The sequence below is a fragment of the Phytophthora cinnamomi genome (genome assembly GCF_018691715.1).
Source record: "Phytophthora cinnamomi strain GKB4 chromosome Unknown Contig11, whole genome shotgun sequence".
Lineage (NCBI taxonomy): Eukaryota > Oomycota > Peronosporomycetes > Peronosporales > Peronosporaceae > Phytophthora > Phytophthora cinnamomi.
Window position 1 is genome coordinate 1 of NW_027150944.1, and position 26,418 is coordinate 26,418.

General features: G+C 56.4%; 9 protein-coding genes across 9 annotated transcripts; 4 read left to right on the top strand and 5 right to left on the bottom strand.

The window, feature by feature from the left end:
- Positions 1 to 1,528: 1,528 nt before the first annotated feature.
- Positions 1,529 to 3,113, top strand: IUM83_18876 (zinc finger family protein; the record flags this gene model as incomplete). The annotated part of the gene is made up of 8 exons (XM_067943899.1): positions 1,529 to 1,576; positions 1,794 to 1,862; positions 1,927 to 2,068; positions 2,139 to 2,218; positions 2,296 to 2,415; positions 2,492 to 2,679; positions 2,739 to 2,874; positions 2,949 to 3,113. 8 exons carry the CDS (start codon positions 1,529 to 1,531, stop codon positions 3,111 to 3,113), a joined length of 948 nt encoding a protein of 315 aa, XP_067798046.1.
- A 160-nt stretch (positions 3,114 to 3,273) lies between these two features.
- Positions 3,274 to 3,727, top strand: IUM83_18877 (Transcription factor S; the record flags this gene model as incomplete). The annotated part of the gene is made up of 2 exons (XM_067943900.1): positions 3,274 to 3,409; positions 3,486 to 3,727. 2 exons carry the CDS (start codon positions 3,274 to 3,276, stop codon positions 3,725 to 3,727), a joined length of 378 nt encoding a protein of 125 aa, XP_067798047.1.
- A 126-nt stretch (positions 3,728 to 3,853) lies between these two features.
- On the bottom strand, positions 3,854 to 6,041 carry IUM83_18878 (HECT E3 ubiquitin ligase; the record flags this gene model as incomplete). Its single annotated transcript, XM_067943901.1, has 3 exons — positions 3,854 to 4,492; positions 5,659 to 5,777; positions 5,849 to 6,041. 3 exons carry the CDS (start codon positions 6,039 to 6,041, stop codon positions 3,854 to 3,856), a joined length of 951 nt encoding a protein of 316 aa, XP_067798048.1.
- Positions 6,042 to 6,221: 180 nt separating this feature from the next.
- Positions 6,222 to 9,000, top strand: IUM83_18879 (CMGC/CDK/CRK7 protein kinase, variant; the record flags this gene model as incomplete). The annotated part of the gene is made up of 9 exons (XM_067943902.1): positions 6,222 to 6,400; positions 6,466 to 7,007; positions 7,224 to 7,329; positions 7,417 to 7,498; positions 7,578 to 7,668; positions 7,753 to 8,195; positions 8,279 to 8,409; positions 8,483 to 8,608; positions 8,670 to 9,000. The coding sequence occupies 9 exons, from the start codon at positions 6,222 to 6,224 to the stop codon at positions 8,998 to 9,000; spliced, it is 2,031 nt and encodes a 676-aa protein (XP_067798049.1).
- Positions 9,001 to 11,687: 2,687 nt separating this feature from the next.
- IUM83_18880 (Adipocyte plasma membrane-associated protein) lies at positions 11,688 to 12,938 on the top strand (the record flags this gene model as incomplete). Its single annotated transcript, XM_067943903.1, has 1 exon — positions 11,688 to 12,938. One exon carries the CDS (start codon positions 11,688 to 11,690, stop codon positions 12,936 to 12,938), a length of 1,251 nt encoding a protein of 416 aa, XP_067797999.1.
- A 274-nt stretch (positions 12,939 to 13,212) lies between these two features.
- IUM83_18881 (uncharacterized protein) lies at positions 13,213 to 13,797 on the bottom strand (the record flags this gene model as incomplete). Its single annotated transcript, XM_067943904.1, has 1 exon — positions 13,213 to 13,797. One exon carries the CDS (start codon positions 13,795 to 13,797, stop codon positions 13,213 to 13,215), a length of 585 nt encoding a protein of 194 aa, XP_067797998.1.
- An 829-nt stretch (positions 13,798 to 14,626) lies between these two features.
- Positions 14,627 to 18,222, bottom strand: IUM83_18882 (Retinol dehydrogenase 14; the record flags this gene model as incomplete). Its single annotated transcript, XM_067943905.1, has 5 exons — positions 14,627 to 15,000; positions 15,087 to 15,159; positions 15,258 to 15,722; positions 16,992 to 17,369; positions 17,668 to 18,222. The coding sequence occupies 5 exons, from the start codon at positions 18,220 to 18,222 to the stop codon at positions 14,627 to 14,629; spliced, it is 1,845 nt and encodes a 614-aa protein (XP_067797997.1).
- Positions 18,223 to 22,751: 4,529 nt separating this feature from the next.
- On the bottom strand, positions 22,752 to 24,404 carry IUM83_18883 (Voltage-gated Ion Channel (VIC) Superfamily; the record flags this gene model as incomplete). Its single annotated transcript, XM_067943906.1, has 6 exons — positions 22,752 to 22,755; positions 22,873 to 22,922; positions 22,989 to 23,246; positions 23,336 to 23,431; positions 23,500 to 23,763; positions 23,853 to 24,404. 6 exons carry the CDS (start codon positions 24,402 to 24,404, stop codon positions 22,752 to 22,754), a joined length of 1,224 nt encoding a protein of 407 aa, XP_067797996.1.
- Positions 24,405 to 24,642: 238 nt separating this feature from the next.
- Positions 24,643 to 26,199, bottom strand: IUM83_18884 (Voltage-gated Ion Channel (VIC) Superfamily; the record flags this gene model as incomplete). The annotated part of the gene is made up of 1 exon (XM_067943907.1): positions 24,643 to 26,199. One exon carries the CDS (start codon positions 26,197 to 26,199, stop codon positions 24,643 to 24,645), a length of 1,557 nt encoding a protein of 518 aa, XP_067798001.1.
- Between the last annotated feature and the right edge of the window lie 219 nt (positions 26,200 to 26,418).

Here is a 26,418-nt window from a genome sequence, read left to right on the forward strand (position 1 = left end):
CTTGGCGCGCTGGACTCTCGGCGCATAGTGGGCGCCAGTCAACCCCAGCTCGTCGTAAAGCAGGCGGCGCATGTACCATCCTGCGTGCAAGAAGGAGAACTCGCCGCTGGAGCTCTACCTACTAACGCATGTGCTGCAGCGTTGGAAGACCCCGCCGCCATGGAGCGGAGGCGGACAAGACTGCGTCCTAGTGCCTGGCGCCAGGCCCGACCCCTCTGTGCCGGGGCGGTGGCGGTCGATCGCCCGCGCTGCCGGTGCCGGGCACGGCACGCGCAATGGCCGGCACTGGAATCTCGAGATACTGCGGCGCGCAGTGTTGGACTCGCCCGGAGACGCGGAACCATCCGGCGCCGCGACTGGACGCGCCGTGCAGGGAAAGCTCCGCCGCTGGTGGTGACCAGCACTTCCCGAGCGCTGCAGCCGCAGACGAACCGGCCGAGCCGATCTCTCGCCGCGCTCAAACTTTAATCTGCGTTCCGACGACCGTCACTCCGCCGACTTTGTGCAAGGGCTCGCCCAAAAGCGTGCGCGCGCTAACGTCCAGCCGCACCGGTCTCCGCGGCCTCCATGGCTGCCTGAGAATTTTGCCTTCCCTTGGGGCATTTTTTGGCATGAGCTGGGCGGGCGAATCGCAGATCTGCCGGTCTGCCGGTCAAGTTGCATTCAAATCGCCGGACCAACACTCCGCCGCTCCTGGCCGGTCGCTGCAAGCGCTGTCACAACAACTGCAACTGCGTGGCCGAAGTCTTCGTAAACATGCGACCACCGCAGAAAATGAAAATGAAGGCAGTCGCGGATAGTGTTCACCACGCCTGCGCGCGTGATGGTCCAGAGATTGCTTGATCACGCAGAAGTGGTCACTGCAAGAATGCCCCCACAGTGGAGATGACTCCACTAGCGGAGAAAAGGTTACAAACCCGCACTGAACGAAGTGCATGTAACGCATGATTTTCTCGCCTAAGAACGCAGAATCGCCCCCGCCAACCTTCTTCCTCATTTTGATCAAAGTGCGTAAATCGGGTGTAAGAGCTGCAGTGCGCCGCCAAACGCAGCATGCCGATAAAATCCACGACCACCAAGCCCACTTCAACCTGCGCCTACAACAACTGTCGGCTTGGTTGCTCCCGAAGTCTTCTCGTCTGGTTGGATACCCCTAACAGTCTTCCTCTTCGAACTTGCCTCTACTGTACTTCCTGCACTCACATGCTGATGCCCTTCATGCCATGCCCTCAACGTTGGGCCTTATTAGAGCGTAGTTCACGGCAGTAGCCCGCGGGTGTAATACAGTGTATTGTGCACGTTCGCCACCAGTACATGTAGCACCTTCCCGGATATGTGAGTACTGCAGGGCTCGTCACTCAGCAGTCAAAAGCACTGCTCGACGGACGTCAAGTGGGACAGTCAAATACCTACAGTGGACAGCTGTCGTCACACGTCACATGGATACACTTCATCGCTTTGGACAGGTGTCATCACACGTCACATGGATACACTTCATCGCTTTGGGCGGGTGCATTTGGCGAAAAGCATGGCGTCGTTCGACGACTTGGCGTTCACAGGGCCGCCCTCCGCCAACGTACGCGGGCTTGCCAACTTACCTTACGAGCCCCTCTAACACCACGCCTCCCCGTGCCTGAACGTTTCGATCACCAGACTGCAGCGACTCCAGCGGCCGAGCTCTTCTGCAAAGACTGCAACGGGCGCCGCAGGCTCGACGTCAAGGTGAGGGGAGGAGGAGGCTGCTGCTGCGCTGGGTCAGTAGCTGACGGAGTTGTACTTTAATGCTGCCGCAGATGGGAAGCGGTGTCTGGTCTGTGGATGCGAGCTGGAGCGTCGACAGCAGGCGACAACAGCGACCCGGTGTGCTGACGCTGGATGCGGCAGAAGGCTGTAATTGCTACTTCTGACAGAGGCTTGCTGTCGTAGAATATGAGCGGCGCGCTGTTTGGCGGGACCGAGGCGAGTGCGCAAGATCTGCAAGCGATAGTGATGCGTTTGCTGACGCAGATCGGCGGCGACTGGAACGGAGGGGACACTGGAGCACGTCGCCCCGCGTCCGACGAGGCTGGTGCGAATGTGGAAAGCTACTTGGTGTTATCTGAAAGTATTAACTGTGGCTGGTGTTGGGAACACCCTAGTGAGAAACCTGGGGTCTTTTGTGGCAGACCAAGCCTCAACCGTTGAAGTGGCAGTTGTGGTGAAGGGAATCAAGAGCGAGGTGGGCAATCGATCCTGCGGCGTCGAGGCGAGGGATAACTATTGCTTAATGATTCGACTTTTATGCTGTTTGGCTAGGTTATCGCTATTCCGGGAAACTTTGGTCCATGTGAAGCTCTCAAGGAACGCAACGTGGTCGTCGCCGATCCATTTGACGGCGCAATAGCTTTTCAAAATGCCAACGAGATGAAGGATAAGGTCTAAGCGCCGTGTTCGAGAGCGCTCGATATTTATCTCGACCCTCTCACGGTTATCCCTCCTTGCGTTTATGCAGATTGTGGTGATGGCTCGCGGTGGCTGCACGTTCGCACGCAAGGTACTTCGAGCTCAAGAGGCGGGTGCTGCAGGTGTCATTATCATCCAAACGGTCGATATCTGGCCGTACACGATGACAGACTCCACGGGCGAAAGCAAGGGCGTGACAATCCCGGCGTTCATGATGAGCGCGAAAGTTGGTAACGGGTACGTTTTGTTTGCAGGTCAATATTCTACAAGGTCGCTGTCTGATACTGTTGCTATAGCTTTGTGGCGTTTCTCCGGGGCAAGCGCGACGAAGGTGTTTCGGCGGACGTTATCGTGCGGAAGGATGCGCGCGAGTGCGTTATTTGCCAGGTGGAGATGTCGATAGGCATGAAGGTCACGCGGATGCCGTGTCAGGTACGGGGATGTGGCCTGCCTTCGCTTTTGCCATCCACACTTCCTGACCTTGTGCCTTGTCCTCCGTGACGCAGCACATGTTCCACACGGCTTGCCTGCACGAGTGGCTGCAGATCGGCAACTCGTGTCCAATTTGTCGCGTCGAGATCGCCGCCAAGCGCACTGCCCACAACGGCTCGTCAACTTCACAGAACGCACAGCAACGCGGTGACTTCGCGTGGAGCGAGTGGTTCTCCTGATCATGGAAAGTCGCACAATTAATTTTGGCCTCACTTTCATTTCCAATAATTCCGTTTCATTTCGTCCGTTGCTGCCACAACTCGCACATTGTCCGTCACCGACCAGGATAATTGGCTGAACGGCAACCATTGCCACATTAGCGCGCCTGCAGACACAGCCATGTCGACCGAGTTCTTCGCCTCCAGCGCCACAGCTACGGGCCCGGCCTTCTGCCCGCACTGCGGCACCATCCTGGACCACCCGGACACCAACAGCATCGTGTGCTCGGCCTGCGAGTATCGCTGCCGCTACCAGGGTGCGTCCAATGCTCTCTGTGACGATTGACACATTGACACGTTTCCCACTAACTCGGTATTCCTGGCGAATGGCAGACCTGCCGTCGCTGACTGTGGTGACCCGCAGCGAGGACAAGCCGGCGCCCAAGTGGCTGGACGCCGAGAAGGTCATGAGCGAGGTCACGGGCCCGGCCCGCGCCACGGTGGAGGAAACGTGCCCTAAGTGCAACAACCCCGAGATGGACTACTACACGCTCCAGCTGCGCTCGGCCGATGAGGGTCAGACGGTGTTCTACGAGTGTAAGAAGTGCGGCCACAAGTTCTCGGTCAACAACTAAGCAGCAGCAGAGTCGGTTGGTGGATGCTCTCCCGCCCACGCACCATATAGATATATCGATACATGTACGTTCACGCAGAGGTCGTTTGTGGTTGTGTTGGTTGTGCTATCGTTGGAGGTGATGGATTTACTGCATGGTGAAGCCGGTGATCTCCATGTTGATGACGAGGGTGAGGTACGTGACGAGCTCTTCATAGGAGCGGTAGACAGGCAGGTCGAGGCGATTGAAGCACGTGTGGGCTTTCGGGTAGAGTCCTGTGGGCGGGGCGCCGATGGACACCAGTTGGAGGCCGAAGCGCCGTATGTGGCCGTCATGGCTCAGCAAGGCTCGGAAACCTTCGGCTGGCACGCGAGAGGTGCCGGTGACGAACTGCAGCAAACGCGCGCGCTCCTCTTGTGAGAATACGCGGACTGCCTCCCAGAACCACTGCACAACTTGCTGCTCGCTGCTGGTGGGTGAGTTGAAGCCTTGCTCGGCGCGCACGTAGCGGACATCGGTGTGTGATTCCCAGTCGGCGACGTCAATGGATGGTACACCGCACAAGAGCAGCTCCAGCTCTTGGTAGTCGAAGACAGCGAGGAGTGAGCGTGGCAGTACATCATACAAACCCTGAAGCAGCGCCGCAAGTTGCTCGCCTACGCCAGCGAACATTTTGTGCTTGAGCAGCAGGGTCAAGTACTCTTCCTTGTTGGCGTCCGTCACGGGTATGTCTTTGCCGCCTGGCTTGAGCTCATCCGTGACAACCGTGCCATCACTTGTCTGCCGCTGGATAGTGAAATCGAGCGCGAGAGCTTCAGCGCCATCATTGTCACGCAGCCAGAGAGCGTGTCGATGGAGTTCGGCATCCAGGAATTCGAGATCAGAGAACGAAATCGGTACCCCGAGGAGGTGCTTGAGGAGAGGGAGAGCTAGATGCACCGTCATGAGCTGTCCTCCAGAAGACACTTCGCCAACAACCGACCGACGAACTGGAAGCAGTGAAGATGATCTCGATGAATTTCCCGTGAGTTCGGGTTCAACCAGTAGCCGGATTGATCCGCGTGCGTTTGCTGGAAGAGCCCGTAGCTCTCGTCGAAAAGTTGTTCACACAAGAGTAAAACCCACTCGCGCAGTAAACCACCAGCATCCAACCCCGGTTCGTCGATAAATTCGATTCGCAAGCGCTGGCGGAGATCAGCTGCTGGAACGAGCATGAGCAAGTGCATGGACTCTCCCAGCACCGCCTCGCGACGGATTTTCAGTAACAGGTGACCTTCATCCCACGGCACAGCTATTTTGCCCAGCTCTTTGAAAAACCATCGCACTTTCAATTTGAATGGCAGAGCAGCAATCGACTCGAAGTCAATGTAGCTGGTGGCTCGCGGGAACTCGTCTATGTCGATTGAAGTTACTGTGTCGTGCTCGTGCACAAGCGTGTCTGCTGGAACCCATTCGGCTTGACCTTGCTCGTTGACATGACGCACGTAGCCAACCGACGGCTGCGCTATCAGTGCATCGTCGGAGCTTATTGCTGAAGCTGAAAGGGCTGTAGGACTTCGACAGCCACGGGCATTCTTTCGGATTGCAGCGGAATACTTTCCATCAGCGTCTGCCGACTCGACCATAGTTAACTCCGTTTCCACGCCCAGGTCTTCTCTATTGCTGTGGTTGTCCATCGCAATCGAAAGCGGAGATTCCTGTTCGGGACTGTAAGCATAGGCAGCAGGCGCTGACAATCGCTCAGCCTCTGGAGTACTCGGCAAGAGGGAGACTGCAGCTGCAGGCAAGCTGGCGCGGATATTCGCGGCGAGGTGGCTGAGGCGAGACGGCTGGCAGTGACCTACGCGCACCCAGCGGAACTGACCGTCGGGCGTTCTCTCACGTTGCCACAAGTGGCGTCGCCGCGCGCCTCGCTGCCGCTGGTTTAGGTTCATTTCATTCAGCCGGCGCACATGAAAGGAGCGGTTTCGAGCAGCCAACGCTGCCTGCGACTCTGGCGTCTCGGTTGTTAGGAGCTGGAACGACTTTCTCGCTTGCTTCGTGGTCGTCGCTGCCACCCCCTGCGAGATAACTACGGGCAAACGCAGCAAGTGAGGTTACTAATTGAGTTCCGAGCGCGTCGTTCCTCGTAGCTCGTCGTACCTTCTGGGGTTCCGCACATGAGGCACTCTCTCTTGGCCGGGTGGTTCTCGTGGTAACAGACGGAGCACTGCCACTCGGCCTGCCCGTCCTGGACGACGCTGTCCTCGAGCAGGTGGCGCTGCATGTTGTTGTTGAGGTTGTCGTCGTGCTCGAACCGCTCGAGGCGGCGCTGGTGCACGCAGTAGAGCAGCATGGAGCCCCACCAACGCCATGACGACGCCCAGGAACACGTACATGTAGAACTCGATGGCTGGAGGCAAGACACACACGCACACACAGACACACACAGCACACAGCTCAGTCAGACGCACCAACCCAACCACAGATCTCGCACCGCAACTCACTCTGGCGCTGGTGGGCGGACAAATCCCCCATGCTCACGTGGCCTGCGCTTCCGTCAAGCGACGTCGAGCTCTCGTTGATGCCAGGCAGCAGCGACGGCGCCGCCAAAGCGCTGCACCATTCACTCCCAGCGAGCGAGAAAGCGGGCAACTGCGGCGCCGACAACGCCCGCAAGTCGTTTCTAGGGGCGTCGTCACTGCAAGTCGCACGGTACAGTGGCCGTTAGCAACAACTTCAACATCCGGTGACAATCACTCCTGTCTCGTCTCGGAAAGACTGCACCACGGCCTGATTCCGTCTGATTCCCAGGACGACCGAAGACCATTTACAGGAGGAGCATGGCGGACGCGCCGTCGCCGCCTTCGCCGCCCCGCGCCGTCCTCGCCGCCCCCGCCGCCGCCCGCGCAGGCGTCTCCGCCTCCGCAAGCGTCCGCCACGCCCGCCAGCGCGAAGAAACCGGCGCGCGCCACTAAGGCGCGCAGAACGGCGCGCACGCCGCCCGTGCTGTCGCTGGCCACGCCCGACGCCGCGCCCAGAGCAGAGGCGGCAGCAGCTTCTCGTCGCCGCTGCCGCCCTGCCCCGAGGACCCTCCGGCGCCGCCGCCGCCCTCGTGCACGCCGCCCAAGTACCGCCCCTGGAGAGAACGAGAACACGGAGGACGAGCGGGACGACGCGCGCAGCGGCGAGAGCGCCGACGAGCCCGCGGAGCCGCAGAGCTTCCCACGCCGCCGCCGCCGCCCTCTCCGCCCGTGGCCTCCCGCTGGGCGCCGCCGCCGCCCCGCCGCCGCCCTACTCGCCCCCGAGCGCCAAGATCGCCGTGGACCTGTCTGGAGCCGGAGGCGCCGTGAAGGCCGCGGAACAGGAGGCGCAGGCGCCGCCGCCCGCCTGAGACCCCAAGCAGAGGGACGAGGCGGCGGGGAGGAAGAGGACGACGAAGGGACGAGGCCGCCGCCTCGGCGGAGCTGCTGGGGCTGGCGGACGCGTCGCCGTCGTCCGTGATCGCGTCCATGAGGAGCGCCGTGAGGGGAGGGAGATCATGGCCGCGGACTCCGTGAGGAGCCGCCCGCCAAGCCGAGGTTCTATGTGGGGGACATCGACAACTACAGCATCATTGACAAGGTCGGGTCCGGGACGTACGGGTGCGTCGGCGTTGGATTCGGCTATTGGGTGGTTGGTGGTGTCATGGGGAGGTTGGTTGACTGACGCTGCGGGTGTGGATGGTGTAGTGAGGTGTTCAAGTGCCAGCACAAAGTCACGAAGGACATTGTGGCGCTCAAGAAGCTGAGGCCGGATGTAGAGAAGAACGGAGTAGGTGCTGCTGAGAGGCTGACGAGCTTGGAGCGACACGTGAGCTAAGTGTTTGTTGGCTCGGATTTTGCGTTTTCAGTTCCCCGTGACCTCGATTCGTGAGATGAAGATCCTCAAGTACCTCAAACACCCGAACATTGTGGAGCTGAAGGAGATCGTATCTTCCAGTGGTACGTTGCCTACTCGCCTGACGCTATAATGCTTTCCTGAGAAGTATCTCAACATGTCTGCACTTCATATTGGGCACCCTGCAGCTCCTCCCAAAGAAGGAAAGAGGCCGCCGCTGTACTTTGCGTTCGAGTACATGGAGCACGATCTGTCTGGGCTGTTGAACCACCCGCGTGTTAAGTTCACTCGCACGCAGATCCAGTGTTATATGCGGCAGCTGCTCACTGGCATTGCATTCATGCACCGGAACAAGATCATCCACCGCGATATCAAAGCATCAAACTTGCTGTTGAACAACCAGGGCATGCTGAAGGTGGGCGATTTCGGTCTCTCGCGGTTTTGGAACGAAGTTAACGCCAAGGCGGGGAGATACACAAATAAGGTCGTCACGCTCTGGTATAGACCGCCGGAGCTTCTAATGGGCTCAACGTCGTACGACTTCTCGGTTGATATCTGGTCGATTGGTTGCATCTTCGGCGAGCTGTTACTGGGAAAACCCATTTTGCAGGGGAAAACAGAGATTGAGCAGGTACGAATATGTTGAACTGTGGCTGCGCTGGATTTGGAGCTGATACGTACGCTTTTTTTTCGTATTTGGCAACCGTGTTGCAGCTTCAATTGATATTTGGACTCTGTGACATGCCCACAGAGGAAACCTGGCCCGGATTTTTCAAATTGCCTGGTGCTGAAAGCTTCCAGATGGATGATAAGTATGTGTGCCCCTTGCGCGAGCGATTCAAAAAGTACGTGGGCTTGGGTTCGTCAGAGTGCATCGCACCGAAGGGCTAACCTTTACGGAAATGTTTGGTCGTTCAGTTTCCCTCCGCATGCGGTCGACTTGCTGGAAAAGCTATTACAATTGGACCCTGCAAAACGGATTACGGCCGCGGAAGCCATGGACCACGACTACTTCTGGCGCGTACAAACCTGCAAGCCGCGAGAGTGAGTAGCCAGCTCCCGAACTGCTTTGGAAGAAAACTAACATTTGCTGTTGATGCTGTAGTTTGCCAAAGTTCTGCGTGTCGTCTACTCATGAGTACCAGTCGAAGAAACGTCACCACGAGGAGATGGCTGCAGCGGCCGCAGCCAACGGAAAGGGTAGCGAACAACACCGCAGCGCGCGTCAGCGTGGCGAGCGCAGTGGGTATCGCGAGCGCAATGACCACTACCGCAGTGGTGCTCATCACCACAGCCGATCCGACAGAAGCCGGCCTTACCGCCCGCACCGCCCCAACAGCGATTACTACGATCGGGACCGAGATCGCAGTCGCAGTCGGAGTCGTGAGCGCCATCGAGACCGAGAACGTGGCCGCGACCGGGAGCGCGACCGCTAATTCATCACTCAGTCAGACGCAGAAAAGACCAATAGTGATCATTATCAACGGAGCACGCACGCGTTTAGTGGAAGCAAATTTGTGTTCGACTTGCTATCAGTTTGCAAAGTAGTAAGGTATTGCGATTGGGTTCGGCATCTCTTTGGGCACTTTGTAGCGCTGTGTCTCTGTTCTTGTAGGCAGCAAGCTTCGGACAACAAACGCTGCAAGGATCAATTGAATCGACCATGCTGCGTGCTGGTCGAAGTGAGGCTAGAGCAAGTGATAAACTCGACGTTGTCGTGGTACATCTTCAAGAAATCTCAGACTAGTAGCCCCAGGACAGTCCGTCAACGAGACCAAGAAGAAGGCTGCAGTCTCCTTTAATGCTGCGTCAGCAACGACGAACCTTGATGGAATTCGAGGGCTCGCCGCTATGTTGGTGGAACTACAATACTCCAAGGAATACATCGACAACGTCAACGTTGGGGCCACTGCAGTCGACGCGTCCTTCGTGCTGTTATCGTTCTTGGTGACGATGTTGTTCCACGAAAAGAGCATCAAGCTGGTGGATCAAGGCACAAGCTATCACAAATGGGGATACGTTCTTGTCTACAATTTCATGAAGAGGTTCTTCCGCGTGTACCCGTTCTTCGCTCTGGTTGCACTCTTGCTGTGGTAGCTGCCGTTCGAGTACCAAGAGCGATTCTTCCTAGTGGAATCGGCAGACAAGTTAAGGTGCTCACGTTCGACTTCGAGCACCGCTACTTAATGGTATGAACGCTGTCGTTGGAGATTGCCTACTATTTCTTCATTCCAGTGTTCGTGGTTGTGGTCAAACTACGCCAGCTTTGATGGGTCGTCCAACTCGCGTTGCAAGTCTGGATCGTGCACGATGGCGTGTACACGTACAGGTTCCACCACCAATCGCTTCGACCGCATATCTCGACATTATTACAGGGATCGCTCGATCTCGTGGTCTTTGTGAAGCTCGATGTATGGCGTAACGAGACCGGATTCAAGTTCTGCAAATGGCAAATGCTGGCGGTTCGAGTAGTGGAGTATATCCTGCTCGTTTTGTTACTAAGCGAAGGCTTCCGAATCTTGCTTTCCATGTGGGTTCACGATAACATTGTCCCTGTTCCTCCCGGCGACCCATTCAGTGGCCTGCTAGCTTGTGTCACCGTGATCGAGATGCTGTTACCGCCATCGGTGTCCACGATACTCGAATGGACGTGCTTCGCCACTGGGGCAAGTTCAGCTTCTATCTCTACTTGCTTTACCCCAGTGTCATGTACTCAGAGACAGTCGGCCAGAACACGAATTACTACTACAGGTTCTTGATACCACAAGTATCCCTGCTGCTCCTGGTGACTTCGACGTCGTACTGCCTTGTCGACTAGCATTGTACCAAATAGTGCAGAGATTTTCTCGGATGCTGACACAGTTCGAAGCGAGATGATTCTGCCACCGGAGACTAATCGAATCGAACCTCGCCAACGATAAAAAGCGTGGTGAACGAATGACGGTGATCTAACCTAAGATCCACCGCTAACACGAAACTGTACATATGGACGCAACCTGCGCTGAGCTGATCCTCGGCACTAAGCGCACCAATGTCAGTGGCGCCGTCGAATGCCGGTGAAGACAAAAACAATGAGTGACCCCGCCAAGGGAGGTGGCGCAAGCGGCCGAACCACGATGACGCGTTGGCAGTGCTGAAGAAACCTGGGAATGCATCGCTTTACGGCAGAGTACAAAAGCCAATGCAGTGTTGATGGAAATCTCAACCTTCGAACCAAGTTGGAAGGACAGATACGCGTTGGGCGAACTCTGGAAAGTGCAATTGACCCAGCACATGACGAAGGTTTGCCGACAACCGTCCTGGAATGGGACGACCGCGTGCCTCAAAATTTTCGGACTACATGTAGTTAGTCTACGCCCTGCTTGAGTAACGTTTGGAAGAACCCTACACGCGTGCGGACGAGGTTTTGGGGACTACGAAACCTACATGCATGAACTACGATGTCAACTCCACTGTCCAAGTTGATCATGATTGACGGGGTATATCTTCCTCCTAATACAACACACGCGTGTTACCATTTCCAGTGGAGAGTGTGCTTCTTGCTACCCAGAATTGCCTTAGCCATGATTCGGCAGGTCGTCCGATGGAGCGGTGTCGTAAACTGATAAAAAGCGGAGACTAGGCTTGCTCTTATTTAGTGTTGGAAAACCTTCTCATGAACGAATTCACGCCGTAAATCCGGTTGCAGTATTGTGCTCCTTTGCGCGAAAATTGACCGGCATGCCCAGCGAGCGGACCACCCAGGATGTTGACGGGCGCAGCTAGGTATTCATGAGAAAAAAAAAAACTCAGATTGACCTGCTTGCCTTCGTGTTGGTAGCAGCAGCACGACCCGTACAACGAAGCACAGGACGAGTGTCTCTGCATAGTGTCATGGCCACGATCTTGCATGCAACTTAAAACCTCCACGACAGCAATAAACGACTGAGCCTTCGCTCTGCATTGACCATGATGAACTTCATATTCGAAAGTTCATGGGATGAACAGTATATTGACCTGATTCAACGTGCCGCGGTAATCATCCGGTCGTAATCTTCACACAATATTGTGTACCAACCGTTACGTGAGGCCCAAAAAGCCTCGACGGATCATTCGTCAATCAGGCGTGCCCCCCTCCCGAGCAATGCTGGCGCTGCGCAACTTCCTGTCTCGAGAGCTGCTCGCAGCATGCTTCTTCGTGATGCTGCTGTCCTCGGCGCTGGACCAGTACCCGGGCGAGGTGGATCCGCAGCCGCTGGACTACGCGTACGAGCTGCGCACCAGCCAGCAGGAGATGCGCTACGATGAGACCAAGGCGCTGGTCAGCAACACGGAGCTGTTCGAGGCGCCGCTGGCCGAGTCGCTCTTCCTCAACCAGGCGCTGAGCGCCGAGGACCTGGCTGTGAGCCAGGACGGAGTGGCCTACGTCGGTCTGGCCGACGGCCGCCTCGCCAGCTTCGGGGCTGCAGCCGACGAGCTCCGCAACTTCTCGAGGACCGGACGCGAGGACCCCGAGTGCGGCACGCTGCCCATGGAGCCGACGTGCGGACGTCCGCTGGGCCTCGTGTTCGCGGCGGCCAAGCCGTACGCCAAGTTCCTCAAGAGGATCCCGGACGCCAAGCTGTTCGCCGGTGACCAAGTGCTGCTCGTGGCTGACGCCTACAAGGGCTTGTTGCTGTTCGATGCCAACGGCAAGCGCACGCTGCTGTTCAGCCGTGTCGGGGAGGAGCACGTGAACTTCCTCAATGGCATCGCTGTAGTGCAGGAGACGGGAGAAGTGTACGTGACGGAGTCTTCCCGTCGCTTCCAGCGCAACCGCGTGGTGATGGAGTTCTTGGAGCGCATGCCGACGGGATACTTGCTGCGCTTCGACCCGAGGAACGAGCGGGTGTCGATTGAAGCCAGCGGTCTGGGTTTTCCGAACGGTCTGACGCTGGACAAGGACGGCAGCGGCTTGCTGGTGGCGATCATGTTCCAGAGCAAGATCGTGCGCTTCGACTTCAAGACGAAGAGCATCAAGGATTTCGCTTTCCTGCCCGGCGAGCCTGATAATATCTCGATTGAGAAGGTGGGGGCTGGGGAGAATGAAACCGAAGTGCTGTTGGTGGGAATGGTCTCTCGCAACGACGGAGGTATCTTCAGCCACGTGAAGGGGAGTGTGAAGATGCGCAAGCTGCTGTCCCTGCTGCCGACGTGGATGACGGTGATCTTCGTGCACCGCCTAGGGCTTTTCGCCTCGGTTGACTTGGAGACCGGCGATATTCGCCATGTGTACGAGGCTTCGCAAGGCCAAACACCGATCGTGTCAGGAGCGTCTCGCTTCGGTGACCACATTTACCTGACGAGTTGGGCTCGCCCTTCGATCACGCGCATTCCGGCGGCTCTTGTGCAGTAAGGACGCGAAGGATCGTTTTGTATTGTAGCTTGGCTTATAGGTAAAGGTTACTTCAAGGCGAAGAATTTGTTAACAACAAATTCTGTAAGTGGTCTCACATTAGACTTACACTTGGTACATATACCAACGAAGGAGTAGCTTTCACGAACTTCGCATGTTCATACATATACACACTTTGATCGCACTCATCAACTACAAAACTGATGGCTTTCGCGTCTTATGTTGGGACAATTCTTCATTTTGGTTTAATTAGATAAATTCTGGAGGCATCCTCCTAAAAGCCGGCGAAGGGAGAATACTGCTGCTGATGAGTCTCCTCAGTCAGTATGGCGCCCATCAACTCGTCCGGTGCTTCCACGCTGCCAGGCCATGGGAGTTTCTGCGCCTTCAGCCTCACGTGCTCATCGATTGTGCTTTGCAGCGTCTTCACCACTTGTAGTTGTCGCGCAACCATCGCTCGGAGTTTCCGGTTCTCCACGAGCGCTGCGTACACCTTCGGGCTTTGGTTCGCCTCGCAAAGCTTTTGAAGCTTCGCAGCCTGGTTGTGTTTGCCTGGCGCTGAAGGAAGTCGTCTTCCGGATTGGTGCAATGCCGCCTTCAAGCATTCGAGCTCGACAACCTGAGACCTCAAGTACTTGAGCTCGTCGTTCGGGCGCTTCCTCCAGCGTGTCTTCGAGCGGGTGTACGGGAAAGCGCGGCCTCCTCTGTCGCACCCGGTTGTCGTCACCGAGAACGCTGGCCCAGGTTGCTCGAACAGACTGACGAGGAGTTCGCTGTCGTCGCTGCTTGATCCGTCCGAGTCGGTTGCCACCGTGTACGCCGGCACCTGCACGCTCAAGGGGTCTTGGAAGGTATCCATCTCGAAGTCAATTTCAAAGTGAGCAGGCAGATCGTCACCATTTCAACGGTAGGCTATCCTGAAAGAGGTACAGATGTCACTTTCCATTTGGTACGTCCGCCGGGTGGATGTTGGAACAACAACGTTATGGGGATTTTTGCGGCAATCAAGGGTTGCCGTTCAGACGTCCTAAGCATGCATATGCCTCCGATCTCTGTTTTGACCAGCAAGGCGATCCTTTGTATTTTTAATGTCTAGCTCGTGTAGCGTGACGGCGTGACAGCCATAAGGTGTATAGAGGTCAGGGCTTGCCCGCCCGGATAAGGAACAAACTTATTTAAACCACAGCTGTACGGACATCGTTCCATGGGATGCGAAGACGTTTGCGGCCACCAAATGGTGGCCGCAAGCGCCGCAGCACGTTTTCTATTAATAACCAAACAACTTTCTTATCCCAGCAAGACACGTACAAAGACCCTCGACTATTGATACAACTGCGCCTGGAACCTCTGTCTTCAACAGCAACACAACACAACCATCCCGAAGGAACGTAATTCCGAGTTTGCATTTCTTTCAACTGCACAAAGCTTGTGGCACAAAGTGCTTCAACGCGATCAATGACCACTGGTTACATCCCCCACGAATTGTGTGTGTGTGTGGGGGGGGAAATGACCTCAATTTGACGACTTACAACTACCATTAAAAATTCTGGGCTGGACGTTCATTTGTAGCCCAAGTGTCCAAGTTGGAAGATCGCCGCGACGTTAGCAGGAAAATAGGACAGCCTTGAACAAAGTGGTCCTCGTAGCTAACGCGACGAAACAGTATTTACTAGGATGACTGGCCTGTTTCACATACTGACTTTTAATTGCTCCAACATCGCCTGGAACATGCGCTGGCCTGTGCGTTGGTAGGTACGCACTACGACGTCTGCCATCTCCTCGAAGTCTTCTGACTTTTGCACGTCATACTCGGTTTCCACAGGTGTCAGCCGAACAGCAAGCCGCATCATAGTACCCGGGGATCTCCCTCCCATCGTGAACATTCCGAGCTTCTCCATGGGGATCGCTTCCAGCGAGATGTACGTCTTCTCGAGCAAACGAATAAATTTCGAGCCACTGTACTCGGCGTAGCCTGACCAAACGACCACGGTGCGTTCACCCTGAGGGATGCATAGCTGAAGAACCCTTGACTTGACGTCAGCTAGTTCTGCATCAGGGGAGCCTGAAGGTATCCGATGTGATAGCATGGAAGTACTTGCCGAAGGATTCATAATGCCGGCAGTGCTTCGCCGGCCCAACTCCTCGAACCGTGGCTCAGGCAATTGCGTAGCGAGCGAGCGACGTCCGCCACCTGGAACGGAAGCATGCGCACCTCGTTGTGCTGGAACGACATATCGTTCCCGTCACGGTGGAGCAGAAGTCTCGAGTACAGTGGGTAGCAGATCTGAGCGACCCGCACTCTTCGAGCACTCTGTCTACGTCCGCGTACTGGTGCTCCTTCTCCCCGTCCAGCAAGGAGAAGATGATACGGTCCGACACGTCCGCTTGGCTCGGCCAGGACATCTTCTGTGTCCTGAGTTTCCTGTGATCGTCGATCACGGTCTGAAGCGCGTTCGCCACCTGGAACTGGGTGAGTATCATCGAGCGAAGCCTCCGGTTCTCAGCCAGTCCGGCCTTCAGCTTCTTCCTGTGACTCTCTTCGCGGAGTTTGCGGAGGGTCTGGTTGGCGGTCCCTGCATCTTCTCCCGAGCCCAGCAGCTTCGTCCGTCCGTCCGCGCAGTTGAGGCTCGCGAGCAGCTTTTCCAGCTCGGCCACCTGAGACCGTAAGTACTTGAGCTCGTCGGTTGGACGCTTGCGCCAGCGCGTCTTCGATCGGGTGTACGGAAACGGGCGCCCCACTCGGTCGAATCGCTCGCTCGTCGGTGAGTTGCTCGACCCACTGGGCTGGTTGAAAAGGTTCATCAGCACGTCGTTGTCGCTCTCATTGCTGGACGCGTCCGAGTCGGTCGTATGCGTTGAAAGGAGGGCTTTCGAGTCTCAAGTCACCCTCGGGCATACAGTGAAGTAAGCTTGTGCGAAAAGCTCGGCACACTCATCGGAGCCTCACCAAATTCCCGAATGAGTCCATCGTATGTCCATGCCGCACGGTATTGTGGACAGTCTTCCGTTACTGATGCTGTTTCGTTTGGATGGCGGAGCGGTTAGGCCTTGGTCGTTGGCTCGACTTACGTCCGGCTTTTGAGGCTCGGATAATCGGACTGTGCACAGTGACCCTGACTCAGCAGTTGAGCGCGTTGGCATATGATCCACATGCTAACATCACCTGCAGTTCGATGCACAGGTGGTCTGGCATGGTAGAATCCTGGGCGAAACTACTCAACGCCAGCGAATGCGCACTTGCCTTTGTTGGTCTGCTGCGAACCAAAGAGGCCAGCGAGGCTTTTGAACCAAATACAGATCGCATGCGCGGAAAGTGGCACGATGACACGCAGCTCCCGGTGCGACAGGCTTTGAAGTGGCTCGCAATGCCGAGCCATTTCGTGGCAAACCGGCGCTCGGCATGTACTGGCGCTCGAGACACTCAAGATGGTGGTGGTGGGACTTTGAACTTCAAACGGGGCACAGTGCACGGGGAACGCTAACGAGAGAGGTGCCCACACATAGAATCGACTGATGCCTCAGAACTTGATGAATTTCAAGGCATGCGTAGGCGAGCGGCGAAGAACGACGCTTTCTCGTAAATTACAGCGGCTGGCGAGTACTGCGCTCGGTTCGCGGGTACAGGACGTATCATCAATTTCCGAGCGCTCGCTTTTTTTTTCGTGAGTAGTTTTCCGTGTACATGTAGTTGACGTGAACGCTTCTTGTCCGAGGGCCTGCAGGACAGCTAGGTACTGTGCGCGTAACACTTATAATACCTATCCACATTACTCTTATTCTTCCCGCAGCAAAAGTTAACTCTCACGGCCAAGAAACAGCATGAATGATTTTATTTACCGTTCAGACCACCTGTGGTTCAAGGACAGCTAGGTTTTTATCTCGTGCCTTTTACAAAGGTATGACAGAGACTTCTGCCACTTTAGTTTGATACACTCTAGCAAAATCATCGAGTTAGTGAAAAATACAAGTGTACTGATTACATATATTGACTCTTCATCTCCTAGAAGCAGCTAACGCTGCCAACTGATCTCGCACCGCCAGAACGACTCGCACCGAGTCGCGTTTGTAGCCGGCGATAATAATGTCCGCCATGTCCTCAACGATTGTGGTATCAAGGTCAGGGTCCACTGGCGTGTATCGAACAACCGTTCGGAGAATGCAGCCTTGCACCTTGCCAGGCTGGGCCATGCAGTTCTTGTCGAAGCTAATGGGCTCCAGCGCGAACCACAGTCTCTTGAGCAGACGGACGTGTCTGTTGCCGTCGTCGTACTCGTTGAAGCTGGACCAGTTGATGACAGTGCGGTCGCCCTTGTCGACCGACCAGAGGAAGTGCCGGCCCTTGATTTCAGCCGGGAGAGCACCAGGCAACTCCACGTTGTCCACCGTGACAGCGTGCGAGTAGCAGTCGTGCACCTCGAACTTACGACAGTGCTGCGACGGCCCCACCCTCGATCCGTGTTTCAAGCTTTGCCGCAAGGCACGCGCCACGATCGGCACGGGAACAGGAGAGGAGCACGCGGACGTCGTTGTGCTGGATCAGACGCCGTTGGCGTCGCGCTGAAGGAGCCGGTTCGGAGGAGGAAGTAGATGCGGGCCACGCCGCTCTCATCCAGCATCCTGTCTGTGTCGGCGTACTGCAGCTCCTTCTCCTCATCCAGCAGGGCGAAGACGAGGTCGTCGGACGCGGCCGCGCTGCTGGGCCAGCAAATCTTGCGCGCTCGGGTCGCACGTGCTCGTCCAGCGCGGTCTGCAGGGCTTTGGCCACCTGGAACTGACTCGCCACCATGGCGCGGAGCTTGCGGTTCTCCATCATCGCCGCGTTCATCTTCCTCGTGTGACTCTCCTCTCGGAGCCTCTGCAGCGCCTCGGCCTGGTTGTTGTCGCCCGCGTCCTCTCTGTACTGGAGCAGGCGCGACCTGGTGTCCGAGTGGCTCAATGCCGCCAGGAGAGCTTCCAACTCCACCACCTGCATGCGCAGGTACTTGAGCTCGTCGTTCGGCCGCGCTTGCCAGCGCGTCTTGGAGCGCGTGTACGGGAACGGTCGACCGCCTCGGTCCGACAGATCGATGGTGGTCGGCGACCGACTCGGCGACCTGCTGCTGCTGCTGCTTGGCGGCTCGGGGGCGAATAAACTGAGCAGCACTTCGCTGTCGCTCTCGCTGGAGCCATCGAGCTCCGATCCCACGGGCGACGCGTACGTGGGCGACCGAGTGGCCACCTCGGGCTCGAGCTCGCCCGCCACGGGCTTCTGTATGAAGCCCAGGGAAGAGTAGAGGGTAGCCATCGGCGGGGTCTCAGCGCTGGTAAAATTCCAAAGTGAGCGGTATTCCAGTCACCGCCTCTTTCTTGAGGACGAGCTGCAGGATGCGGACGTAAGCAACGCAGTGCAAAGGCGTTCGGACAGACCCGAGGCGCTCGTTTGCGCCATGTGCCCATGCTCCAGAGACCTTATCGGGCATAGACAGCCGAGCGGCCTGCGGCGAAAAGCCTACGGACTGCAGGCTGCGGGGCGGCGGCTGCAATGCGGTCGCCTCACGCCAGTCGCGCGGGTCCAACGCGAGGATGGCAGCGCCCTGTAACGTTGGCGCATCCTGGCGGAATGACAGCCGCAGCCGCAGGCGCCGCGAAGAAATAGGACCGCTGCAGTTGGGCACATGGTGACTCCATGCTGCATGCTGGCAAAGGCGACCATGGACTGTATGGCGCTGAATCGTGCGATTGGCATTAGCATAGCACGGGTGAACAACGCTGACTGCATTGAGAGCAACGGAAAGAAACGCAGTGTCTCTACTGGTATCTGTTCGAGACTCATGCTAATGTTATGAAGGTTAGTTGGTCAACAATTGATCTCCAATCGCTCGGACCACCAAGTCCTGCCCTCGTTCGTACATGTACATGTAGATTACTGTACAATGTCCGCCGCCATCTCTTCGACCTGACTCACCTTCCCAATGTCGAGATCAGTGTCGGCAGGCGTCGACCACACAACCGTCCGCATGATGCAGCCCTGCCTCACGGCCCTTGAGTCTTCTCGTTGTCGATTGAGCTGCTGGCTTCCAGGGTTTCGACTCGAGCGACATCCAAATCCTTTGCAGCAGCCGAACAGAACTGCTGCCTTCGTTCTCAACACAGCTGGACCAAGTCAACATGAACCGTCAGGAGGCTTGACCACAGAGAAGCCTCTATTTGACTTGGGCGGTGGGATCACGACATGGTCGACGGTTATAGCATGGCAATAATGGTCGAAGTTCAGGAAAATGGTCGGACGGACAGACCTTTGATCTGTAATTCATCGAGTGCCGCAGCGACGGGTGACGTCCGAGACTCGGAACAGCAGTACATGCAGACGTTTGTGTGTGTTGGGACGAAACTGCATTTGCTTCATGCTTAAGTTGAAGTCGAGAACTCAAAGAATGATAGACCCGAGCGGTACCGCTCTCCTCGAACACCTTGCCGATCTTGGCGAACTGGTGCTCTTTCTCTTCGTCCAGCAACGCAAAGACGAGCTGGTCGGAAGCTGACACACTCCTCGGCCACGAAATACGTGTATTCCGGGCGCAAGTCGCACGTGGTCATCGATAGCGAAGTGTCCTCGCAATTTGGAATTGGCGACCAGCCATTGCATGCAACTTCCGATTCTCCCGCACTGTACTCACTGTTGCTGCTGACGATTCATCGTGGCCTTCATTTCCCTGTTGTGACTTTCTTCCCGGAGCCGTCGAAGCATTTCGGTGTCGCTTTGTTCAGCCGCTCCACCACACAGTAGTCATTTTTGTCGTTGGTCATTGTGGCTCAGTGACGCTAGCAGTGCCCCAAGCTCTATCACTTGCGAGTGCAGGTTTGTGCCTGCAAGTCTTCGATCGGGTGTACGGGAATGGCCGTTCTCCTCGGTCTATAAGCTTTTGCGTTGGTTCATTTGTTCCAGGTTCTTCTAGCAGGTTTAGGAGATATTCTGTATCGCTTTCATCGAAGGTGTCGAATTCGATCGAAGGGTGGTAGCTCGGCATTTGATTGACCATGCATCCGTCGTGATTATGTGTCCATGTTTCTTTCGTAAACGAGGGGGGGGGGGGCAGAAGGTGGGGCCTCACCACCATCTTGGTGTGGGGGGCAGAAGGTTTCGTGAAGTAAAGCCACTTATTGCTGTGCTGAGCTGACCGCGACAGATTAGATCTACTGTAGAGAGAGTTCGATCGCAAGAGCGTATTCAACAGAGGCCAGATATACAGGCAGTTCGAGAGAACAAAAAAGGCAAACAAGCGGACACGTCTCCATATGAGCTAGAGATCTTATCGAAGTTTACCAAAAAGTATGATTTAGCTACGTGTGCGTTACGTGGTCATCAAAGAAATCCGAAGCATCACCCATTTGTCGCTGTGCGGACTTGACGATCGTCGTTACTGTTGACTCCGAGGGAGCGCTGCTTCTAGGGTGCTTAAAATGACACAAAACGAACGCGCAGCACTTTGTTCGCATTCTCATTCACGTTAACCTTCGTGAGTTCAGCTAATGCCCTGACAGCGTGTTGTATGGGCACCAACAAGGCGTCAGCTTTGAGGAAGTCAACGAGAGCGCTGCTAACTGATCTATCACCGCCCGAGCGACGACCCCAGTCTCACGATCGTACATCTCGCTGCCCATTCGAGATCGAGGTCTGTGTCTACAGGCGCCAACCGAGCAAATGTTCGCATGATCGAGCCTTGCGGTCTTCCTTGGACTTGCGGTTTCTGCTCTTCTAGCGGTATCGGCTCGACAGAAGCCCACATCTTTTGGAGCAAGCGAACATATCTGCTATCGTTATACTCAACGTAGCATGACCAAGAAGTGACAGATTGGTGCGGTTTGTCGGCAGACCATAGAAGAACCGTCGCTCTGACTTCGGCAGGTAGTGAACCGGGAACTTCGATGTTGTCAACAGTGACTGCTTGCGAGTATTTGTCGCGCACCTGAATATCGCGGAAGTGCTCGGACGGCCAGGTCTTCTACCCGTGAACCGCTGCGCTTGTGCGACGTCCGATAATCGAATTGACAAGATACTAACGCTGGAGTGCTGGAACGAGACTCCGTTGTCATCTCGACGACGACAGATTAACCAAGTCGTAAGTTCTAGACTGAGCAGACTACTGCGGGCTGAACGACGCAGAGAAAACTTGATCGCAAGGACGAAAGACGAAAAGTGGATGTGATAGAGAAGCAAAGTAAAATCAAGCAATTTCCATGTCATTAGTGACCATGTTGTGGTGGCGCATGAATGAGACATCTCCTCGATGTGCTCCAGCTTCTGAACGTTGAGATCATATCCCAGTGAACAAACTTCCGCGAAAATGAGCATGGCTTGGTCTTGCTGCCCCCCAAGCAGTGTCCTCTCGAGAAACGGTCTACAAAGACCCGGATCAATGGCACGGCTATCAACGAGATCGTGTGACTACGCGAGCTATTCAATGAAACCTGGGCCAGAAAACACTAGTTATCCTATGTGCAGGAATTGCACACGGAATAACCTCGCCTATCCGGTCGACGCCCTAAGCTGCTCAATCATCGCTTTGAACACGATGTCGGCGTTTCGGTAGAATGTACTCGTAACGACGCCCGCCATCTCTTTGATGTGCGCTGCTTCCTCGAGGTCGCACTTCCCTTCAACAGGAGCAATACGCACAGCCATACGAAGAATGCTACCGAGCGTATGTGCATTGTTAAAATGGACCGGCTCGATAGAGACCCAAGTTCGCTGGAGTAAACGGACGTATCTGCAGCCGTCATTTTCGTGGTAGCAAGTCCACGTGATGATTGTGCGATTTGGTTTGGAGACACACCTTTGGAGAAGTCTTGCTTTCACTTGTGCGAAACGAGTACCAGAGCTTCGACTGTCACGGCGTAAAAGGAGTTCTCCTTCATGCAAAGTTTGCGACAGCGCTTCGATTCGGCCGTATCAGCTTTGACTCCGTGCGCAAAGCAATTGCAAAGTGCAGCAGCCACATCCAACACGGGAAATGGCAATTCGCGCACTTCGCCGTGATGGAAGATACCATTTTGGTGAAGTTGAATCCGAGACTGGACCCTGTAGTTCGTCCGAGCAATCCCGCTGGCCTCCATAACCTCGTCCGTGAGAGATAGCTGGTACTCCTTTTCTTCGTCCAACAACGCGAAGATCAGCTCGTCTGGCAAGCTTTGACGATCGCTACCGCTTGGCCAAGGGAGTTTTCGTGCTAGCAGTCGTACGTGGTGATCAATCGCTTGTTAAAGGCTCGCGCTACTCGGAGTCGGCCTGCTAGCATCATTTTCAACTTTTGATTCTCCAGCAGCACCGCGTTCAGTTTTCGGTCGGCACGATACTTCCAGGGGATCTCGTCATCGTCATATTTTGCTTCATCATCCACTTTCAGTGTGTGAATGAGCGATGTGAATGTCTCCTGCAGTCCCGCTACTTGGGCGTGTAATTCTTTTATTTCCTCGCTGGGACGCTTGCGCTGTTGTACACTCGCCGTTTTACTTGGCAACAGGTGATCGTCGTTGCCAAGGTGACGTGAGCTTCCTCCTCGCTCAACATTACCGACGCCTTTGGAGTCTTCACTTGTGCACGGTGCTTTTGTCGCTGTCCCCGATGATTCTTGGCGCGCCAAACTTACTGTGAAGCTCGGCGTGTCGTGGGCCATGGCTGATTGAGTGAGCCCAGCGTCCATCGATTGCTGTCTTCGGTGCGCAGGGAAGAAAGTCGGAGTGAGAATCCCGGGACTCTTTACACGGAAGCAGGGAAATTTAGAGACAAGGGTTTCGGGCGCAGTCTGTGCCCGAAACTGACCACGCACGATACTGTTATCTGCAAAAAGGCGCCATGATAAGCATTGAGATGATAAAGTAGGTGATAACACTATCGCTGAGTATATCGACTTGGACTTACCAAGGGGCTTAGGAATTTGTCATAATCGATACGTACCCGGTTGTAAAGGCGCTGCGTGGAACGAGTGTTTTCTTAGGGCGTGCCGGCTAACAAATTTCACGACGAGTACACGCAACTCACCAGCTCTAGCTTTGATACACAGCAAAGCGCACCAACTCGTGCTCGTCCGCAGCATCCGCTGCGCCACCTGTCGAGTCGCTGAAGAGAAGGTTCTCAATGATCTGATACATAATCCCGAAGTTGCGATGGTACGAGCCGACAACCAGGTTGGTCACTTCGCCGATATGCTCTCTCGCCTCCTCCTCGGACTCAAACTCGGTCGTCTCAGGCTTTATCTGCAGTGCCATGCGGAACGCACAGCCCAGTACACTCGTACTGCTGCTGACGCTGCCACCACTTGAGGAGTTTTGCTGAAGTCAAAGACGGAGGCAGACGTATATCCTTTTTCGTGCAGACGCACGAATATGGAGCCGGCCACCTCGACGTATCCCCTCCATACCACCACGATGCGATCTTGCTCGAAGTAGCGCCGCATTGCTAGTCGTGCGCAAATGTCAAAACGCCGCGACTTGGGTAGCTGCAGCTCGTCTAGAATCTGAACGTTCAGATGATCGTTGTTGACGACGTGCGTCCGGATGCGGCCCAACAGGTCCCTCGCCTTACCGTAGCGAACACAACTCCACATTGCGCGGTGCACAGCAGGCATAGAAAAGGCAGGAGGCGAGCATCTTCGTGTCGGAACGCGATGCCGTCTGCACCCCGAAACGTCTCGATGCCCTTGGAGTTCTGGAGCAAGCTCGCTAAATCCGTTTGGCCCATGACGCTGTCAAACTCAGCGTACTGGGCTTCCAGCCCCACGTTCAGCTGGGCAAAGATCAAGTCGTCCGACACACTCGTCGCGCGCGGTCGTCGTCCTCCCTCGATAGCCTTAAGTCCCCGCCACTCGGGTGCCAAGTCAGCAACTGTGCAGCTTTTTCCTGCTGGTTTTGAATCGCAGCCTCCAGGCTGCGTGCAACCTTCAGCTGCCCCTCTAGCATCGACCTTAGCTTGAGGTTCTCCACCATGGACAGATCCGCCTCGACCTTCTGTCGGTCCGCGATGTGCTTCCACTTCCTGAACAGGTCGTCGTCGTGGTCCGTCTCCAGCTCACTGCCACTCGAAGCCGACGGGGTGGAGGATAGCTTCGACAGCTCCTCCTCCAGGTCCTTCACCTGGGCTCGCAGATAGTCCAGCTCGTCTTTCGGACGCTTGCGACGCCGCGGTTTGGGCTTCGCGTACGGAACTGCCCGGACGTCTTTGCCCCTGCGCTGGTCGAGTGAAGGTGACGATGTTGAGCCTGCAGTCTGTTGTACGGGCTCGTCCTGCTCTAGAGGTGGGATATCTCCCAGTCCGAGCATCATGCCGGAATCGCTGGGCCCCCCGAAAGCGTCCACCAAGTGGCAGCCGGTCTCGATGGGCTGCGCGTTGGACCCACCCGAGAAGGACAACATCTCGTCCAGAGCGGTCAGCAGATCGTTGTCCAGGCCGCCCCCATCGAGAGCCGAAGCGGGAGGAGTCGAGTCCTGCATGACGATCGCCACTTTTGGCGTTGACTAATAATGGTGCTACTATTAATAACGGATGCTTAGGGTATGTTATCGGTATACTATAGTACTACGTAGAAATAACGCATTGCTATAGTACTTGATAACAGTAATATACCCAGTATACAGACGTTATACTGGATTTTAGTATGTGCAACGGAATGCGATATTATATGGAGAGACAAGTTATAACATGTAGTATGGTGTTAGCCTGTATCGGTATCTACGATATGAGCGCCTGGTTGGGGGCGCTGCAGCCCATGAGCTCTTTGAGGAGGAGGTTCTCCATCACCTGGTTAAGCATTCCGAAGGTGCGATGGTACGTGCCGAGCACCAGGTCGGTCATTTCTCCGATGTGGCCTTGAGTGTCGGCTCCGGGGCTGAACTCGATGGTCTCCGGTCGGACGTCGATCACTGCGCGTAGGATGCAGCCCTCGGGTTTCGCACCCGACGCGGCCTCGCCTTTAGTGAAGTCGAAGGTCGACAGTGTGTTGACCCCCCTCTCGCGTAGACGCACGAACACCGAGCCGGCGATCTCCACGCAGCCGCTCCAGACGAGCACGACGCGGTTCGCCTCGAAGTACCGACGCACGGCGAGCCGCGTGAACACTTCGGTGCGGCGCGACTTGGGGAGCTGCAGCGTGTCGACGATCGTGGCGTTCAGGTGGTCGTTGTTGATGACGCGCGTCTGGATGCGGCCGGGCATGTTGTTGCTCTCGAACAGCAGAAAGGACCACATGAGGCGCGCCACGGCCTGCATCGAGAAGGGCATGAGGCGAACCTCCTTGAGTCCGAACGAGATTCCGCTCAGGTCCTGCTGGAGGTTGATCTTGCCCAGCATCTCACGGTTGAGGTTGGCGATGCCGTTCGCTTCGAACAGCGAGTCCACCTGGGCGTACTGCGCCTCGAGGCTGCCGTTGAGCTCGGCGAAGATCATCTCGTCGGCGATGCTGGGCGCGCGGGGGCGCCTCGTCGTGCCGTCCTCCTCCTCCGCTTCGACGTTGAACTCGGTTTTGACTGCGTTCCACGGGAACGCCTGCGCCGCCGCCTCCTGCTGGTGGTCGGCGATCGCGGCCTCCAGACGCTTGGCGATCTCGATCTGGCCCTTGAGCATGGCGCGCAGCTTGAGGTTCTCCACGACCGTGCGGTTGGCCTCCTCCTTCTGGCGCTCGGCCACCTGCTTCCAGCGAGAGAACATCTCCCCCTCGTCGTCACTGACGGGGGACAAGCGGCCGCCCGCGGTCTGGTTGAGCTTGGTCAGCTCCTCCTCGAGGTCGGCCACCTTGGCGCGCAGGTAATCGAGCTCGTCTTTGGGGCGCTTGCGGCGGCGTGGCTTGGCCTTCGCGTACGGCGTCGCGCGGGCATCTTTGTCCTTCTGGGCATTATTTGGCTGCTGCTGTTGCTGCTGCTGCTGTTGTGGTGCGACAGCTATGGGACCGTCGGCGCACGGTATCTGCAGCGACGTCTCGTACGGGTTGGGCACCTCCAGCAACTCGAAGGCGTCGGAGATGGCGAAGCCTCCATCCAGCGGCAGCGGCGTCGCCGTGGCGGCCGCTTCGGGCGTGAAGGCGAGCATCTCGTCCAGCGCCGCCAGCAGGTCGTCGTTGGTGCCGACGCCCAGCGGGGACAGCGGCGCGAACGCCGCCGCCTTGGCGGACGGGTCCATTCCGTGCTCCATGGTATCCGATACTACGCGTACTACCTGTTCCTGCTGCGGGGTCTTGCGCTGACCGGAGACTGCGTCCTCCTCCTCCTCCTTCGCCTGCACGCCGCTCGCCATGCAAGACGCGTCAGGCGATTACTAGGTCTCGAGTGTTAAGCGCCGTACGCATGGAGTAATCCGCTGCAGCAATTGACAGGCGATGGAGGTCATCACGGAAGCGTGCGCACCGCCACGCGCTGCCCAATCTTATGAATGTGTGCTTAGGATTTATAGGGGTTATGGGCTGTACCAGTGCGTGTGGCCTGTCCGGGCGAGCGCGCGGAGCTCCTTCATCCT